Source organism: Gossypium arboreum, chromosome 10 (assembly GCF_025698485.1).
Source record: "Gossypium arboreum isolate Shixiya-1 chromosome 10, ASM2569848v2, whole genome shotgun sequence".
Lineage (NCBI taxonomy): Eukaryota > Viridiplantae > Streptophyta > Magnoliopsida > Malvales > Malvaceae > Gossypium > Gossypium arboreum.
Window position 1 is genome coordinate 56395479 of NC_069079.1, and position 18309 is coordinate 56413787.

At 33.6% G+C, this 18309-nt stretch overlaps 1 protein-coding gene and 1 long non-coding RNA gene across 2 annotated transcripts; one reads left to right on the plus strand and one right to left on the minus strand.

Moving 5' to 3' along the window:
- The first annotated feature begins 765 nt into the window (after positions 1-765).
- Positions 766-1242, plus strand: LOC108468236 (glycine-rich protein 23-like). Its single transcript, XM_017769128.1, has one exon. The coding sequence runs from the start codon at positions 766-768 to the stop codon at positions 1240-1242; it is 477 nt and encodes a 158-aa protein (XP_017624617.1).
- Positions 1243-5801: 4559 nt separating this feature from the next.
- LOC128281770 (uncharacterized) lies at positions 5802-7423 on the minus strand. Its single transcript, XR_008272037.1, has 2 exons — positions 7334-7423; positions 5802-6051 (listed from the first exon to the last, which is right to left on the minus strand). It is a non-coding gene; the product is annotated as an uncharacterized LOC128281770 (long non-coding RNA).
- Between the last annotated feature and the right edge of the window lie 10886 nt (positions 7424-18309).

Consider the following 18309-nt stretch of genomic DNA (forward strand, 5'->3'; position numbering starts at 1 on the left):
AAAATTACATTAATATAATAAATAAATATTGAGAGTTAAATTTATTATTATTTCAATTTTAAAAGTTGTCACGCTATCTTCCTGTTAGTCACTTAATTACAGCTGAAAAAATATAAATATAAAATGTTAGTAACTTTTATAGTTAAATGACTAAAAAATCTATTAATAATTGAGTTATTATTTATGAAATTTACGGTAAAATATTATATTTTAAATTTTAAATTATAATCTTTTCCCTATATTGAATGATATAGACATTAGCCGCCTACAACAATTTCCTCAATCTTTTGATTTAATTACAACTCGGTTTAAATGTTTGAAGAAAAAATTTGACTAGAATTCGGAAAAATTCCATGGTCACTCCTAACAACTTATTCCTCTTTGATAACCCCTATGGCAAAAAATATATGTACTGCTATATGTTTTATCGAGTGTCAACCATACTTCAGGTTTCTGTTATCCGTACTGATGTACCGCACCGAACCAAAAGTTCCTACAATGGCCTTTCTCGCGGACGACATAACACATGACTTCCTTAAATTTCTCTTCTTCGCATCCAACTAAGACTCTGGTGCCAATTTCAAAGAAGTTACCTTCTCGAGATCGTGAGAGTGAAGTCTCATTTTCATTTACCACCCTCTTTATTACCCTCAACTGTCCCCTACCTTTCAATCTCTCTATATATATGTAAGGCAATTCCATGTAAGCTAGCTAACTCAAGGGAGCACCAATTTGACAATATCTGGAGAGAGATAGAGGAGAGAAATGGGTAGTTCATTTGCATTTTTTGTGCTTGTTTTGGTCACTATGCATGCAAGTCATGCACGTACTGTGCCTGGCGATGTTGGCCTTGTTACCCAGCAAACCATGATGTCTGATAGCGCGAAGGAGCAAATGTTGGAAGCCAATGCACCAAAGGCAGGTTCACCAAAGGGTAATGCTATTGATGACAAGAAGAATTTTATTTATGGTGGTGTTGGTGGTTTTGCGGGGATGGGTGGCTATGCAGGCATGGTTGGCGGTCTGCCTTTGGTTGGTGGCCTTGGAGGGATCGGGAAATATGGTGGAATTGGTGGTGCCGCGGGAATAGGCGGTTATCATGGCATTGGTGGTCTCGGCGGTTTAGGTGGGGCCGGAGGTTTAGATGGACCAGGAGGTTTAGGCGGTGGAGCAGGTAATGGTGGTGGTGCAGGTGATGCTGGCGGAGGTGCAACTGGTGGTGGCATTTTGCCACCTCCTTAAGTAGAATGTGTTTTGAAGTCCACGTTTATCTAATAATTGCTTTCTGTTCCTTAGGCGTCTAGGTGTTCCAGTTGGTGCTGTGGTTGTTAGATGTTAAAGTCTGTGGTTTCTTTGGGGACAACAGGGTGGTTGTTGCTCGTCCTGTTTGTCGTAGAAACTTAATGTCGTTTGAGCAAAGCATGGTATTGTATCTCTTTCTGGATGTGTTGATCCATTTTCTTGTATTGAGCAATTCTTTGGTTTCTTTAAACATCGATTTGTTTTGCCATCGTCAACCCGATTTCCCCACAAAATCTTCACTGATACGTTTTCTTACAAGGCGAATGCATGAAATGGAGCACCATAATTTTTTTAAGATTTCAGCTTAGGATCCATTAAAAGCTTTACACTTGCATAATCTTTTAAAGGCCTACAAATAAATTAGTTTTCTCGATTGCATGCAGTAATTGAATTATTTTTAAAATTCGTCATAAAATTTATTACGACAAGATGATTATTAGTGTATTTTGAAAAAGAAAGATAATGGATATTAGATTGAATTTAGATAAATAATATTATGAAATTATTTTTAAAATATAAATATTAAAATAATATATTGTGGGAATTAGTTTCTAACTTAATTTTAATTATTAATATTGTTAATTAGATTTAAATATCCTGTAACTTATTCTAACATTATTTATATCTTCAAATATTTATTTCAATCTTACTATTGTATTTAATTTCTAAAATAATGAAAAATTTAAAATTTCTGTAATTTAAATTATTAAATATAAGTAAATTAGAAAACTTATTATAAAAATATAACTTGCAGAACACCTTTAAAACTTATATTAAAATGTGAAGGGTTTAAGTTGCAATTTTCTCTCCACAAATGTTTTTATTCATTTCTTGCCGTATGTCAATTTTTATCATATGAATTCATTATAAACTTAAAAACCTTGTAATATATAATATGCTAATTTTCTTACTCGTGCATACAGTATTTATATTAACAAAATATAATATAATTGTATATTAATTAAATGAAACATATGTATAATTATAAAAACAATTATTTTTTATTTTTATTTAAGTGATATTAATGTTATAACATTATCATGATATTTTTAGTTTTTATAAAAAATATTATATGTATAATATTAATTAAGTTATCAATGGATTATATGTTCTACTGATGTATGAAATTTGTTAACTTTTTATTTATTAGCATATTTATACTATTTATTAAGTTTTTTATTGAGTTGGTGTCACCAATTACTCGAATCCCAACTCAGTTAGAGAATTACGAAAAAATCATTTTATTTATTACTCGAATCCCAACTCGCTTAGAGAATTACGAAAAAATCATTTTATTTGCTAAATAAGTTATATAATTATGTAAGTGTTTTATCTTTTTATATTTTTATAAATCAATAAAAATTTATCCATAATTAGATTTGAACCAAAGACACCATGCATATTAAACTTTTTCATTTACCATTTGAAATAAAGTAATATTTTTTGTATGATTTTTTTCTTTATATATTTGTGTATCTAAACTGTTATTTAAGCTCCTCACTGAGTTAGTGTCACTCTTAACCAGGTCACCAACTCAATTAGGGAAATTACGAGGATGTTCTTCCATAATTAAAATAAGTTATATTATTCAAGGGTAATTTAGTCTTTTTATTTAAGAAAAAATAAAAATATACATTGTAACGCCCCGATTTTTGGGCCTTGAGTCTGGGTTCGGGTAGAAGACGGCCCGAATAATTTGGATGTTATTATTATTATTATTATTATTATTATTATTATTATTATTTCGTATGTTTAGTTTAGTAATTAAATAAACTACGAAGGGTTTATGGTGTGGGAAAAAGTCTGGGGCTCAGCCCATAGCTTTAGCAAAATTCTTAAATTTTGCCTCTTAAAGGAATCTGGGCAGTAGGCCTTATTAATAATTTGGGCTGAGTTTTATCACAAACAAGCACCTGGCCCAGTGGCTAAGCATGCTAGAAGGGCGTGGGAAGGCACGGCGCGCGCAAATGGTTGTTTTTTTTAGTATTTAGGTTGCGGTTAAAATAGGGGTTAAGAGGAGTTGCGAGCATAATCCAACATAAGGAGTGCCCGTGGCGCAGTGGCAGCAGCGTGCTGGGCACACGAAGAAGGCGCAGGTTCGAGTCCTTGCGCGGGCGAATTCTGTTTATTTGTTTTAAAGTGGGCCAGAACTAAAGTAGGTAAGGGTTATAAATTAATTGTGAGAGGATTATGTCATGAAAGGAACTTCGGTGCAATGGTAAGCAGCGTATGTGTGTGTTTAGAAGGTCGCAGGCGAAACTTCCTTTTTATTTCGTAAGTAACCGATGCTTCAGCAGGAATAGATTAAGATTAATTGTGACCCTATTATGGTGTAAAGGAAAGCTTGGTGTAGTGGCCAGCAGCAAGATGTGGAGCGTAGAGACAGGATGAGATTTAGGAGCAAAACATGGAATTTGAACTTAGGAAGGATTTTATGCCTAAATAGGACTCATGGTAGTACCAATTCGGCTATAGGCAATTACATGCCGAAAAAGTTCTTAAAATTTTGGCTTGTATGGGTTGTTTTTCTTCTTTGTTTAGTTTTGGGTATTTTTAAGTGTTAGTCGATTTAGGTTGGGGCTATTCACATCTATTACTATTTTTGAGATCGACCTTCATTCTTTTTGTTCATCTTTTCTTCACCAAGCTTAATCTTCTACTCCTACTCATAAGTCCTTTCTCTTTGATTCTCTTCTCATTATTGCTGAATATAGAGACTTTTCTCCGTGCCAAAAGCCGAACCTCACAACTCTCTTATCCTTCTACCGACATCTCCCCTCTACTTCACAAACTTCTATTCTCCATCTTGTTTCTTCAAAAGCCGAATCACCTAGATCTATTCTCTATTCGTATTTTGGGTTAGATCTACAACAAATTGGGAATAAGAAGGTACTTGGGAACGTTTTTGGCAAGTAAATCTTTGGTAAGTGCTCGGAATCCCTTCTCTATCCATTATTTGGTGATTTAAAGAAAAGCCGAAAACCCCTATATGCAAAGGGTGCCTGTCGACTAAACTAAAAGGGTTTAGTGGTGTTATTTGATTTGTTTTTCTCTAGTGTGGATTAAAGGCTACTGATCGAGGGCTTGGATAATTGAAACGACTAGATTTAGATCTAGTCCATATTCCGACAAAGGTAAGAACTTTAGTGCCTAAGGTGTTAATGGTCGATTATTGGTAAGGGGATTTGTATATAAGTTGTTATGGATTCATAATTTAACGTGTTAGTAACTAATTGTAGGCAACTCGTGTGTGGAACTCGTCAACGTTTTGTCAAAAAATAGGTGTGTAAACGACACCCACTAGTAGACTAGATCGACAAAAGCCGAAAAGCCAAAATGCCGAAAAGCCGGTATTTCGAGAACCTGCGAGCGTGCGAGCGCTCGTGGGATTGTTTGTATTGATAATTTTGGTAACTTCAACGGTAAAATTGCAAAGTGCGCAATTTCGTGCACCTCGGTGAATTTGGGCTTCGATGTGCCGAAATTGGGTAATAGGCAAACGGGCCCATTTCGGTAAAAAAGTTCGGTAAGTATTCTGAAGACACGTTAATAATTGTAATGAGCATAAAACCCTAAAAATACTGATAAAATTACTGAAATACCTCTGTAAGGTAGGATTATCGTAATACCCCTAAAGGGGTAAGTTTACGATTACGCCCCTCGAGGGTAAATAACTGTTCTTACGCTATAATCTGACTGTCTTTCTGAAGCATGCCTTGTTAAGTATATATATTCTGCATACATGTCATACTGCATGGGGTTGGGTTTTGTTATAGAGGAAGAACCCGTTCTAGTGGCTGTGCCACATATTCTGACATAAGCAGCTTTGCTGCGGATTATAGTTAGTGCCGCAACCGGTGCTAGCACTGTAAGTGTAGGGATGGCGTAGGCGATTTATTCCCCACAAGAAGTGTAGGGATGGACAGAGGCAAGTGCAGGGTTGGATGGGGTTATCACGCATTAATCATATGAGACTGTTTTGTTATGGGCCAACTGTATTGAATGGGCCCAACTGTGTTAATATGGGCAAGGCCTAATATATCTCGACTTGTAATAGGGCTACGGCCCAAATTGATACTGATATGGGCTAGGCCCAGATACTCGATATCTTGTAAGGGCTATGGCCAGATTAATATTGATATGGGCTAAGGCCCGCTTAACTCGATTTCTGAATAGAGCTTAGGCCGTGAAGCTTGAACCGATTTGGGCTTTGGTTGGGATACTTTACACACTGAGTTTTCCAAACTCACCCCCTTTTTCCCATCTTTGCAGGTGAGTCTTAGATAGGTGGACTTGGAGCTGGAGGGATTCAGAGTGGCCATGTGGACTGTTTAAAATAAGTGTTTATACATTCACTTTTATTTTAGATTATTTCCTTTATGTTTTCGAGTTTTTAATTTGTACTAAGTATAACACCCCTATCCCGTAACCGTCGCTGGAATAGGACGAGACGTTACCAGAAATTAGGAATCGGATCAGAACGATAAAATTTTGAACCCTTTCTTAAATAAAAGATCATTTATTTATATAACTAATAGACACAAACAAAGATCGAATTTAAAACTTATAAAAGTAAACTTCCATAAGATGCCATATTCGCATGGCTTATATACAATAGTCAAAATATCATTCTACTTATAGTCTATCCTATACATGCCATAAGCTAAGTCCAAATCACATGATTACTACAATAGTAGATAGTGTGACGAAGTGCTGACGATCCCCGAGCTAATAGTAAGAGTCAACGATCTACAAAAATAAACAAAGAAACATAACATTCAAAGTAAGCTTTCATAAGCTTAGTAAGTCTTAAGCAATTTAAACAGTTGAACTTAAAAACAAACCAAATGTTCGAAATCACATAACACTTTCTGAGTACAATACTATTTGGCCGATTATGCACAAACACATATCATTTTACTCGCTTATACTCAAACTCATATAAACATAGTATTTACAAAGCTTCCTGATTAACTTTAATTCTTTCAAATTTCACTAGTGTATCATTTCTTACCCACACTTACTTTCAACATTCATAGTTAAATGGCATATCGAAAACTATCTTGTAACTTTACATAATAACTGAATGCACACATATACAAATATACATATGAATTTACAACATCTTTTCATATGCTTCTCACCCGTCAGATCAATCTCACATATAATATATATATGTATCACATACCAGAATCACTTAATGTGTAATACGAGTTCAATTTATCATCTTAGCATAGGATCTCATAGTCATATACTTTATCAAATTCACTAACACTTGGCCTGCGAGGTATAAAACCCGAACATAACACCAGCACGAAGCCTACGGGACTTTAAAGTTAGATATAATACTAGCACTAGGCCTGCGGGATTTAACCCGGATATAATACCAGCACGAAGCCTGCGGGTCTTTAAGCCCGGATACACATCAAATATCATGCATATTTAATCATATATTAACACATCTCATTCAACATATCACATTAGTAGTCATTTGCTACATTCGAATATAAGCTTCATATGAACACTATCATTTACATTTCGAATCACACCAATCATCAAATTCATTTAATTCACATTTACTTAATTAGGTTGTTCGTACCTGAATAATTTACTTTACGGAACGAATCCACATATCGTATTAGCCCATAGTCTTATAGCACCACACTCTTAACAGTTTACCTCATCGAAGTTCACATTTAATCACTTTAGTGCCAAGCCATATTCGGCTACCACAAAGGACTAATAATAATAATTTTATACACATCATGGTTTCCTTTAGATATTTAATAATCACAAATCGTGATATCTTTACCAGCACATATACGACATAGTTTATTCATTGTAACACTCATTTAGTTCATCAAATTTCCAAATCCAATTCAACTTAAGCATAATAGTCATAATCGGCTTATAGCCTTAAATCATTACATATTCGGCACATTAACCAAATAAAATTTACATTCTCCTTGCCATATTAATTTAACTCTTAGGAATATAAAAGGGAATCAAGCTTAAACACTTAAGAACTTACCTTGAAGGTTGCCGAATGATTACAACGGCTATTCGATTACTTTCTCTTTTCCCTTATCCGAATTTGCCCCTCTATGCTCTTGAGCTTAAATTCAAAGATTTTAAACTAGTCATTATTCAACTATTCAAGCATCACTTTCAAAATATAATATATATATATATATATACATTCGACTTTCACACCTACTGATCGTAGTAAGCTTATAAGAAATCAATAAGCAACTCATTAACAAATTTTTTTTGTCAATGTTTACCACATAATCATAATTCCACTGCAAGCTGTCTTCCTGAGTAACAGTCACTAAATCATTTATAACTAGAGCTACGAAACTCCAAATCAAGTGCCGTTAATTGTTTATGAAAATAGGCTCATATATATTTTATCCATAAAATTTTTAGAATTTTTGGTTTGGCCAATAAATACCAGATTTTTCTTAAATTTTCCCTTGTTTTACTGTTTGACTAATCTGACCACTCTTCACTATGAATCAAATTTCTCATTGTACAGAATTCAAAATATGTTCTCGTTTATTTCATTTGAAACTAGACTCATTAAGGAGTCTAAGAATATAAATTTCATCTTAGGACCATTTTTGTACAATTTATAATGATTTTATAAAAACAGAACAGAGGATCTAGAAGTCATTCTGACCCTGTCCCACATCACTTCAAATATCTCATTATCAGAAATTCTTTTGTTTACACGGTTTGTTTTATAAGAAACTAGACTCATTAAGCTTTGATTACATAATTTATTATGCTTCTAACTCATCTCCCACAATTTATTGTGATTTTCCAAAATTACGTTACTGCTGCTGTCCCAAGCAGATTTATTACCAAATCACTCTTTCACACATACCTTGCATGCATGTTATTTAAACATGCATATCACAAATCCATCATCACATACCTATAATTTCACTTAAGCATAAACTCCATTTCAACATTTTAAAGCACAAACATTACTCAATATTATCCAAGTTCACACACAACATGTTAGCCGATTTTCCCCCTTAGCATCTAAGGCACATGCATGCTCATTTGCTTAGCTCAACTTCACCTATCTTCCATTATTCATCAAAAGAACATGAAACAACAACCATTTCCCTTATTTCAATTCATGACCGAATGCTCACAACACAACCAAAATTCAAAAATATGCTTCATGAGTTAAGGTATAATCAAGAAGAACCCATGAACATCAAAATAGAAGCAAAGTACCAAGAACTTACCTTCAATTTTCCTCCTCCTAGTGACCGAATATTCAAGGGTTTCCTCCCCTATTTGCTCTCTCAATTTTCGGCTATGAAGAACCAAGAATGAACAAAAACCTTCCTTTACTTCCCTTTTGTTATTTTTATTATTCTTTATTCCTAAACATTTTATGACACAAAATGGCATATATTAATTTGTGCCATACCTATGCCATAATTTCAATAAAAAAATTTGCACATGTTGTTCATCATGACCATCATCCATTATAACTATTATAATGCTAAAATACATATATTATCTAATACCCATCACCTTGGCCGGCCACTACACATAAAATGGGAGGTTTGACATGCAAATCCTCCTATTTTGCACTACTATTTATTTGGCCACTACAAATTAGCCTATAGCATTTTCAGAAATTTTCACATAAGTCCTATTTCATAATTTCACTCACAAATGACAAAATCAAAGCATGAAATTTTCACACATGCACTTTCACATGTAATAATCACAGAATATAACATTTAATTATTTTTGTGACTCAATTTTGTGGTCCCGAAACCACTTCCCGACTAGGGTCAAATTAGGGCTGTCACAACAAGTCCGCTTTAATTATTTTTAATTATTTTTAGTATGTTTTGTTAGCTTAGATATGATATTGTTTTAATGGTTTGAAATTGAATAGCTCTAGGGCGTGTTTTAAAAAGGTTACTTGATTTCAAAAATATCGCGATAACAAGGCAAAGCTTTCGCAACGAAAACGTTTTCAAAATTAATAACCTTTTCAAATGGTTTTAAATGAATTGGTTTTCCCTGAACAATCACTCAGTTAAAGTGTGGCAATGGTTGTGTGCATGTCTAGGATTGGATCCGTGGAGAGCTGGGTACTTAAGCAGTCTAATTGACTCACCTCCTCTTTTCTGGCATCCTACCTATTGCACAGCTTCTATTCACTTTAATCTATAACGAGGATATTCTTTAAACACGAAAAAAACTTTAGATAAAACATGAATTTTCTAGTAACGCTTCAATGTGACACACCGGATTCGGTCATAACGTCTGGGTCGGGTTTGGGGTGTTACATACATATATGATGGGGTTTGAACTCAAACTAATTGCATTAGTAAAACCTTTAATTTATCCATCAACTAAAATTTTATTTTGATATATTTTATCTTAACTATAATTTAAGCTTTTGACAGAGTTGATGTCATCCTCAAACAAGTCACCAACTTAGTTAAGAAAATTTCGAAAATGCTCTTCTGTAATTTAAATAAATTTTCTTATCTGAGGATTTTTTTTTTAGTAAAATGACTGGGCTCTTTATAAATAGAATAAAACCAATACCCAAATTAACATTTGGGCTTAAGTCCGACTGCCAAACAAACAAAACAAACTAAGTTGGGCTTCCTTAATAGCTAGCCCGTTTCTCAGAAATGATGATAAAAGACAATAAAGAATAAAAAATAGAAAAACAAAAGGAAATCAACAGAAAATCTCCCAGTCACATCTAACAGCCTGGCCATTTAATTCTTTACTCGTCTTTTCACGTCCCAACAGCCATGCCTTTGCAGATAGTCGTTCCCTAAGATATCAATTCCTTGCTACCCTTAACTGCGCCCTACTCCTTGTCCATTCATCTTCAATCTGGCGATTCTCTCCATCTTCCCTCTGAGTCTGCAACTCTGTGAATTGTCGTCTTCCCTCCCAGGTATGAGTCCTCCCTTCTCTCCAACGCTTTTTTTGCTAGATTATGGGCTTGAATGTTATTCGTTCTATGGATAAACTTGAAAGTAACGTCTTGAACCCCTGGATTTTCTGGTCTGTATGTCATAAATAATCACCTCAAGGACCGACTTATCAATTTCTGTCGATTGACATTTTTGAATGACTATTCTCGAGTCCCTCTCTATTGTTACTGTTGTTAACCTCATTTCTATTACTAACTTAATGGCATCTAATCCTGCGAGGGCTTCTGCTGCGAATGGGGTCGGGGTATCCTCATGTATAACTGACTTTGATGCTTTTAAAGCTCCCGTCTAGTCTCGAACGACTATACCTGAGGCAGATCTATCATTTCTTTTGTCAAAAACGGCATCAAACTGAACTGTGGTACCCTCCGTCGCCCTAGTATAACTGTTGTCCCTTTTGGAAGAAGAGGTAAATGTTTTCATTCGGATCCCCTCCAGTTCTGCTATGTAACTGCTGACTTTCCTTGCTAAATCCCTAACTGGTATGATTTTCTTTTCATGTACAAGCTGATTTCGGGAACTCCAAACGCACCATAGCGCACAACAAAAGGACCGACATTGCTCCATTGTACTCCTTTCAAAAACCCAGATAAGCCACTTCTAGAAACTTTGATTATCATGATCAATGGTCTAAGAGAGATTAATGAGATTCCATATTTCACTGATTGCAGGACAAAATCTAAAGATATGGTTACTGTCTTCCTCTTTGAGTCTGCACCGAGGGCACAGAGCATTTTCTATTACTTTCTTGGATCTTAGATTTATTAGGGAAGGGATGTAGTTCCAAGAAATTCGCTAAACTAGTATCTTTATTTTACCCGGTAGCTGTAAATCCCACAATTTTCTATAGAAGTTTCTTGTTTCGGGTTGTAATGGATAAATATTAGGATTCGAGCTAGAATGATGTAATAGTTTATAGGCGCTTCTTACTGAAAATTCCCTTGAAGGTTCCTCTTTCCACACCTGAAAGTCAACATGTTCTGACTCTGCCAAAGGAATCTTCAAAATTTTTTGCGCTATGCCTAATTGAAAGGTATTATTGATCAGGTCTCGCTTCCAAGTCCTACTAGTATTATTGATTAAATCCGAAACTAATAGGACATCACTGTTTGTCTCTCTACCTTGTCTACCAATGGCTTCACATCCAGGAATGCAGCGATCAATCCAGACATCAATCTCGGTCCCTCGACTGACTTTCCAACACAACCCATCCTGAATGAGCCCTCGTGCTGCCCAAATGCTCTTCTAGGTATATGAAGGTAACTAACCCAACTATGCGTTTAAAAAATTTGATTATGGATAATATTTGGCTTTAAAAACTCTGGCTAATAAGGAACTCGGATTATTAATAAGGCTCCAGCCCTGCTTGGCTAATAACGCAACATTAAATTGGCAAAAAATTCGAAAACCCATACCTCCAACTTCTTTTAAAGAACACATATTTCTCCATAAACACCAATGAATTCCTTTCTTTCCACGTCCCTTTTGCCACCAAAACTTGGCTACAATGCCTTCCATTTCATCACATAATGTCTTCAATAATAAAAAATAAGCCATTGAGTAAGTCGGTATCACTTGTAAAACTGATTTAATAAATATTTCCTTTCCACCTTGAGACAGTAATCTCAAACACCAATTATCAATCCGCTGTTTCATTTTGTCCTTAAATTCTTGAAAAGATTCTTTTTTCCTTTTCCCAACTAAACTTGGCAGTCCTAAATACCTTTCTAAATCATTGGAGCTGTGGATTCCCAATTGGGTGATCACTATTTGCCTAACTTCCACAGATATGTTGTTGCTAAAAAATACTGCTGATTTTTCAAAGTTTACGAACTGACCTAAACTATTTTTATATTCACGCAAAATCTGCTTGATTGCTCTTACTCCCCTTCTTGTTGCTTCTTAAAACATTATGCAGTCATCAGCAAATAGTAAATGAGACACCCTGGGGCCACTTCTACTAGCTTTAACACCTTTTATAACTCCTTCGCTAATAGCCATTCGCATTAGACCTGATAGACCCTCTCCACATATTAGAAATAAAAAGGGCTTAATGGATCTCCTTGTCTAAGTCCCATTGTTGGATAGAATATATCTCTTTTGTTACCATTAACCACTACTAAATAAGAAACACTAGAGATACATTTCATAATAGATTCAATCCATTTTTGAGAAAAACCTATCCTACTCATAATTTCTTGAATAAAATTCCATTCTACTTTGTCGTAGGCCTTACTCATATCTAACTTGATGGCCATAAATCCCTTCTTCTCCCCTCTCTTCTGTTTCATTGAATGTAAAACTTCATAGGCCACTAGTGCATTATCTGTTATGAGTTTCCTTGGCACAAATGCATTCTGTGCTTCATCAATACATTTATCAATGACTCCTCTAAATCTATTTGCAATCACCTTTGCCACAATTTTATAAATAACATTACAGAGACTAATTGGCCGAAAATGAGTCAGATTAGAAGGATTAATAATCTTTGGAATAAGCACAATCTGAGTTGCATTAATAGAACTAACCTTCATCTTTCCATTTAGAAGATTTAGGCAAAAGGAAACAACATCACTCCCAATGATATCCCAGCATCTTTGGTAAAAAAGGGTTGGAAATACATCTTCCACTGGTGCTTTTGTGGACCCCATCTCAAACAAAGCTCCCCGAATCTCCTCTTCCTCATAAGGCGCTAAGAGCTTACTATTATCTTCATCAAAGATACAGCGTTTAATACCCGAAAAAATATGTTCATTAAAAGCAGTCCTCCTAGCTTTGAATAAATTCTCAAAATACACCCGTGCAATGTCCTCTATTTCCCGAACGTTTTTTGTGAACTCTCCATTGTCATTCTGTAGCTTCTTAATCTGATTTTTGTTTTTCATTTGTGTTGCATGACTGTGAAAAAAAGCTGTGTTTCTATCGCCAAGTTGCAACCAGTTTAACTGAGCCCTCTGTTCCCAGTAATATTATTCCTTTTCAATTTCAAAGTTTAGCTGAATTTTTGCGTCAATCATGTTAGCTAAATTCCTATCATCCCTTTCAGCTTCTACTAATTCTGATAATTTCTTTATTAACATCTCCTTCTTCTAATTTCTATTTGTTCGTATCTGTCCCGCCCATCTTTTCAGTCCTATTCTCAGAAACTCAAGCTTTTGCGAAAGATCTCCTACTGCCCTTCCCCAAAGGTTTTTAACTTCTTCATTAAATGAGTCTTCTAGAGTCTATCATGCTTCAAATCTGAAATTAACTTTTCTTCTCTTGACCTCTTCTTTACTAGTCTCAATCAATAGGGGCCAATGATTTGAAAAAGAATTAACCAGATGTTGGACTACCACTTCAGGGAATAAAGCCATCCAACTTGTATTAGCAACCCCTCTATCGAGTCGTTCTCGTATATTTGTCTCAGGTAGGAACAGTTCCATCCTTTTTTCTTCTCTAGGTAAGCCTCCCTGTTTTTCAAAGCCATACATAATTTCATTAAAGTCCCCGCAAACAAGCCATGGGGTATCTTCATCGTGGTTAAGAATTTTTAGTACAGCCCAAGAGTCTTCTCTATCTTGAGCATAAGGTGTACCTTAAAAGCCCCTGAGACGCCACTTTCTGCTGATTTCTGTGTCATCCATGATCACATCAATGTGTCTCTTTGAAAAACTTTTAAGTGTTATCTCAGTATCATTTTTTCATGCCATACACAAGCCTCCTCTCATTCCATCCGAATAGACCTCAATTCCATTTACAAAGCCACAACTTCTTCGAACTCTCTCCATTTGTGAACTATAAATTTTAGTCTCCATAAAGAAGACTAATTGGGGATTACAAGTCTTCAGCGAGTGCCAAAGTCTCCTGATTGTTTGAGGTCTCCCCAAACCCCGAACATTCCAACTTAAAATTTTCATTGCGTTCGGTCGGTTTGCCTTTTGGCAGCCGCCGATAATATTAGATTGCATTCCTCCAATTTCCTATTTCTGGACATCACCTTATTGTTATCATCATTTTCGTTGGAATTATCATATTCAACTCTAGATCTTTTCTTTCCCTCCTCTCCTACTAATGTTGGGTCCTCCAAATCATGTTCCATGGATTCATGAAGTTGTTTTGACAAAACCTTTGTTACCCTTGATTAGAACCTGGTGAACTCCTTTCTAAATTAAAACCAAGAACTGGATCCACAAGTTTTACGCATCTTCTTTTATTTTCCACCCTCCAGTACCCACTTCCTCCTCTTTCAATACATCCCCCACTTCGCCCACTTTCCCCTACCCATCATCTCTTAACCATATGTTGTTCATTGCTAATGCTCTATGGGTCTGAGCTCGTAATGACAAATCCCATCCCATTTTAGCTACTTCCACCCCTAGTGTCATCTTTGCTTCACAAAAGGAATCGCTATGACCCAATCTTCTGTAGAAAAAACAAAATAATGATAATCGCTCATCTTTGAAAGTAACATATGACCTTCTTCCAGAGAACAAAATCTGCTTCTTGCTTTTTAAAGGACGCCTTACATCAATTTGTACTCTGATCCTCATAAAATTCCTATTCTCCTTACCCAAATTAGAGCCATCATATTCTGGAAAAACCCCTAAAAAATTCCCCATTTGAACAGCCAAGCTTTCAGAAAATAACCCAATGGAGACATCATGTATTTGAACCCAAAACGGCATCATAACTAAGGGTACTTGTAGTGTATCCTCTCTCTAATTCAATTTAAAAAGAAGCAGCAAATGGTTGTTGAAGGTCCAAGGAGAACCCTTAATAACCCTTTCCATATCCATAGTATGAAAAAATTGGAACAAATACCTTTTCTCTCCCAGATCTCGGATCTGAACGCCCCAAACTGGATGCCACAAATTAGCCAAAGTACTCTTCATTGCTGGAAAATGGATGACGCTAGCAGTTAGGAAACAACCCACAAGTTGAAAGATCTCCCCCTTTTTTCTCTGTTATGATCTGGTTGTATTTGAAAAACTTCATCTTCTTCATCATTAATTGAAAGTTGAGCCAGTTCGTTTTCCATCTTTGTAGGTACAATCATGAACTATACCTTCTATCAACAGTATGCAGAAGGTCACAGCCAAGGAGCGCCGCCTCCACAAAAGAAAACCAAGAAATGAAAACAATAAAACCCTAAACACCTTGTCAGAGCGACAGACAGTAGCTTGCCAAGGACGGCAGACCCAAGTTTGAGCAGACTTATCTGAGGATATTTTAGTTTTTTTATTTAAAAAAAACAAAAAAAATGTATATGGTAGGATTTGAACCTAAACCAATTGCATTAGTAAAAACATTTTATTTATCATTCAACTAAAGTTTTATTTTTATATTTTTATACATTTTAACTTTATTTTGCATAGGTGACTACTTACATGAATTGTATATATATTAATAATGTGTTTGATTGAGCTAATACAAGTTAGCTCGACACTGACATAAAATTGATGACAACATAATGATAATCAATTTATTTTTTAAAAAATTTAGGGTTTAAATGTAAAAGGTTTTACGGAAAATGTTTTCTGCATTTTCCTGTGTTTGTTTCACAGAAAACAATTTGGTCAACGGAAAATGACTTACAGGTCAACGTAAAATAAGCATTTTTCTTGTAAAATAACTCTACTATAGGTAATTTTATTTTCTATAAAATTAACTTAAATCAAGTTTAATATTATTATATTGATAATAACTTTTATTTTTAAAATTATTAAAATATTAATATAAAATATTATATTTTTCAATATTATTAAACATACCTATTTAATTTATATTATTAAATATTTATATTTAATCATATAAAAATTATTAATTATTTATATTTATTCATATAATAAACTATTAATATAATTAATATAATTTATTATTTTAATAAATTATTTAATATTTCAATTTTATTTTGATAATAAATTTTAAAATAATAATTTTAAATAATATTATTTACGATTATTGGAAATACTCAATATTAATATTTTAATAATAAATATTGTAGTATAAGGTTAAAATATGTCATAAGTCTATGTACTCATTACAAATTTACAATTTAGTCTCTATACTTTTATTTTCAAGAATTAGTCTCTCTAATTTTCAGATTTAAAAATCAAGTCCAATTGTTGACCTTATTAATTTTTTTTCAATTTTGTTGATGTCAAATTTTGAAATAAAAAATACTCACTTGATAGTTATGTAACTAAAAATGACGTTGTAATGAATCAATTTAACAAAATATTTTCAGTATATGCAAAAAATGTAAAATATAAATTTATAGATATAAAATAAATTCAATTAAACAATATGAAAGATAAGAAAATCTCAAATGTTTGTTTGTTTCCTTGAAAACAACTTTTATGAAATATTTTAAGAAAACAACTTTTATGAAATATTTTTAAGAAATTTGTCAAACAACGAAAAATATTTTATACTGATTCATCCAAGCACTAGAAAATATTAACTTCTCCATGAAAGTAAGTCATTTTTCGTAAATCATTTTCGAAGCCATTTTCAATGAAACAAATGCACCATTAGTATCGTATATATTTCATATGTTATTATTAATTAGTTTCAAGCTATCCATTTCAATATTAAGTATTGAATATCATTTTAAACATAAATTTGTGTTCTATATTTGTGATTTTCACACATATACGTATTTAATATAATTTTAGTATTTGATAATAATTCTAAAGATAGGTAAATTTATTTTAAAATTTATATCCAATTGTTAAAGAATTTTCTTCCGTAAGGTTTTTTTTCAATTTTTTTCAAAATTTTAATTTATATGATACTCTCAATTATATATATGTGGTTTCATTTAAATGGCTTGATTTTTTTTATTAGAAGAGGAATGCATGGTTTATAATAAATACAATACTAATTTTTGTAAGAGTTTAACTTAGTATGATGATAAAATTAAGCTTTTTGAATGCATGGTTTATAATAAATACAATACACTTATTAATTATTTTTATTGATTATATGTATTAATTGAATTATATTTTAAAATTTATTTTGACCTCCCAAACATGGCCTATATGTTATGGCTAGATTGAAAAGGCTACATTAGCTACCGAAATGGCTAAACTAACTTACGTTACTTTTGAAAACCTAAAATAAACTCATTTAAAGAAAATCGTATTTGTACTTTGAGTTAGCTTAAAAGCATTTATTCATTAGAAAAAAAGTTGATAGTGTTGATAGTGTTGTTTTAGAAAAAAAGTTTGCTTGTTGCTCTTCTTTAAGGGAAAAAAAACTCGATGTTAAACTATTGCAGCGAAAAAATAATTTTTCAAGTCATTTTGGAAACTTAGTTGCCTTATTGATTTATTTTTCAAAAACGGTTCCTTTGCAATGCAGCGGAAAGTAGGGAGCAATATCAAATTTTAATTAAGCCCGATATCATTTATTATCTGATTAATATGCTTTAGTAATCCATGTATACAAGAATCCCCAAAAGAAAAGTTACCAAGCCACGGACCAGAAATAGTTAAAAATTACAAACCAAACCCAATAAAGACTTAATAATACTTATTAAGAAAAATAATCTGAGGTCCAAGTTGATTCTCCGAATGCTAAGTCTAGTCCTAATTTTGAGGTTTACCTGAAAAGTTAAACACTACTGGGGGGTGAGCTTATGAAATCTCAGTGTGAGTCAAACAATTATTTAAACGAGCAAAAACATTAAATACAGTGAAACATATTAGCATTAGCAGAAGAAAATAGAACCATCCTAGGAATTTCATGTCATTACATAGCTATTATCAAATTGGTGTCAAACGGTGTATCAGCATATGTCATCATTCATTCGAGTAACAATCATTAATTTTGATACCATTCAATACAAAAAATACAATGCGTAGCATAAATCAATAACATTCGAATATGTTGTGAACATGATGCAATGCAAAAAGGTTCCTACCCATACCATCCGCTACACACCACAAGTTCCCCAGAACTCGTCTGCCAAACTCCAAAAAATTATGAGCATAGCTCGATGTGGTAAAACCACTGAATAATCAAT

Excerpts from the sequence above, each read along its gene's own strand:
- LOC108468236 (XM_017769128.1), top strand. The coding sequence starts at position 766 with ATGGGTAGTTCATTTGCATTTTTTGTGCTTGTTTTGGTCACTATGCAT.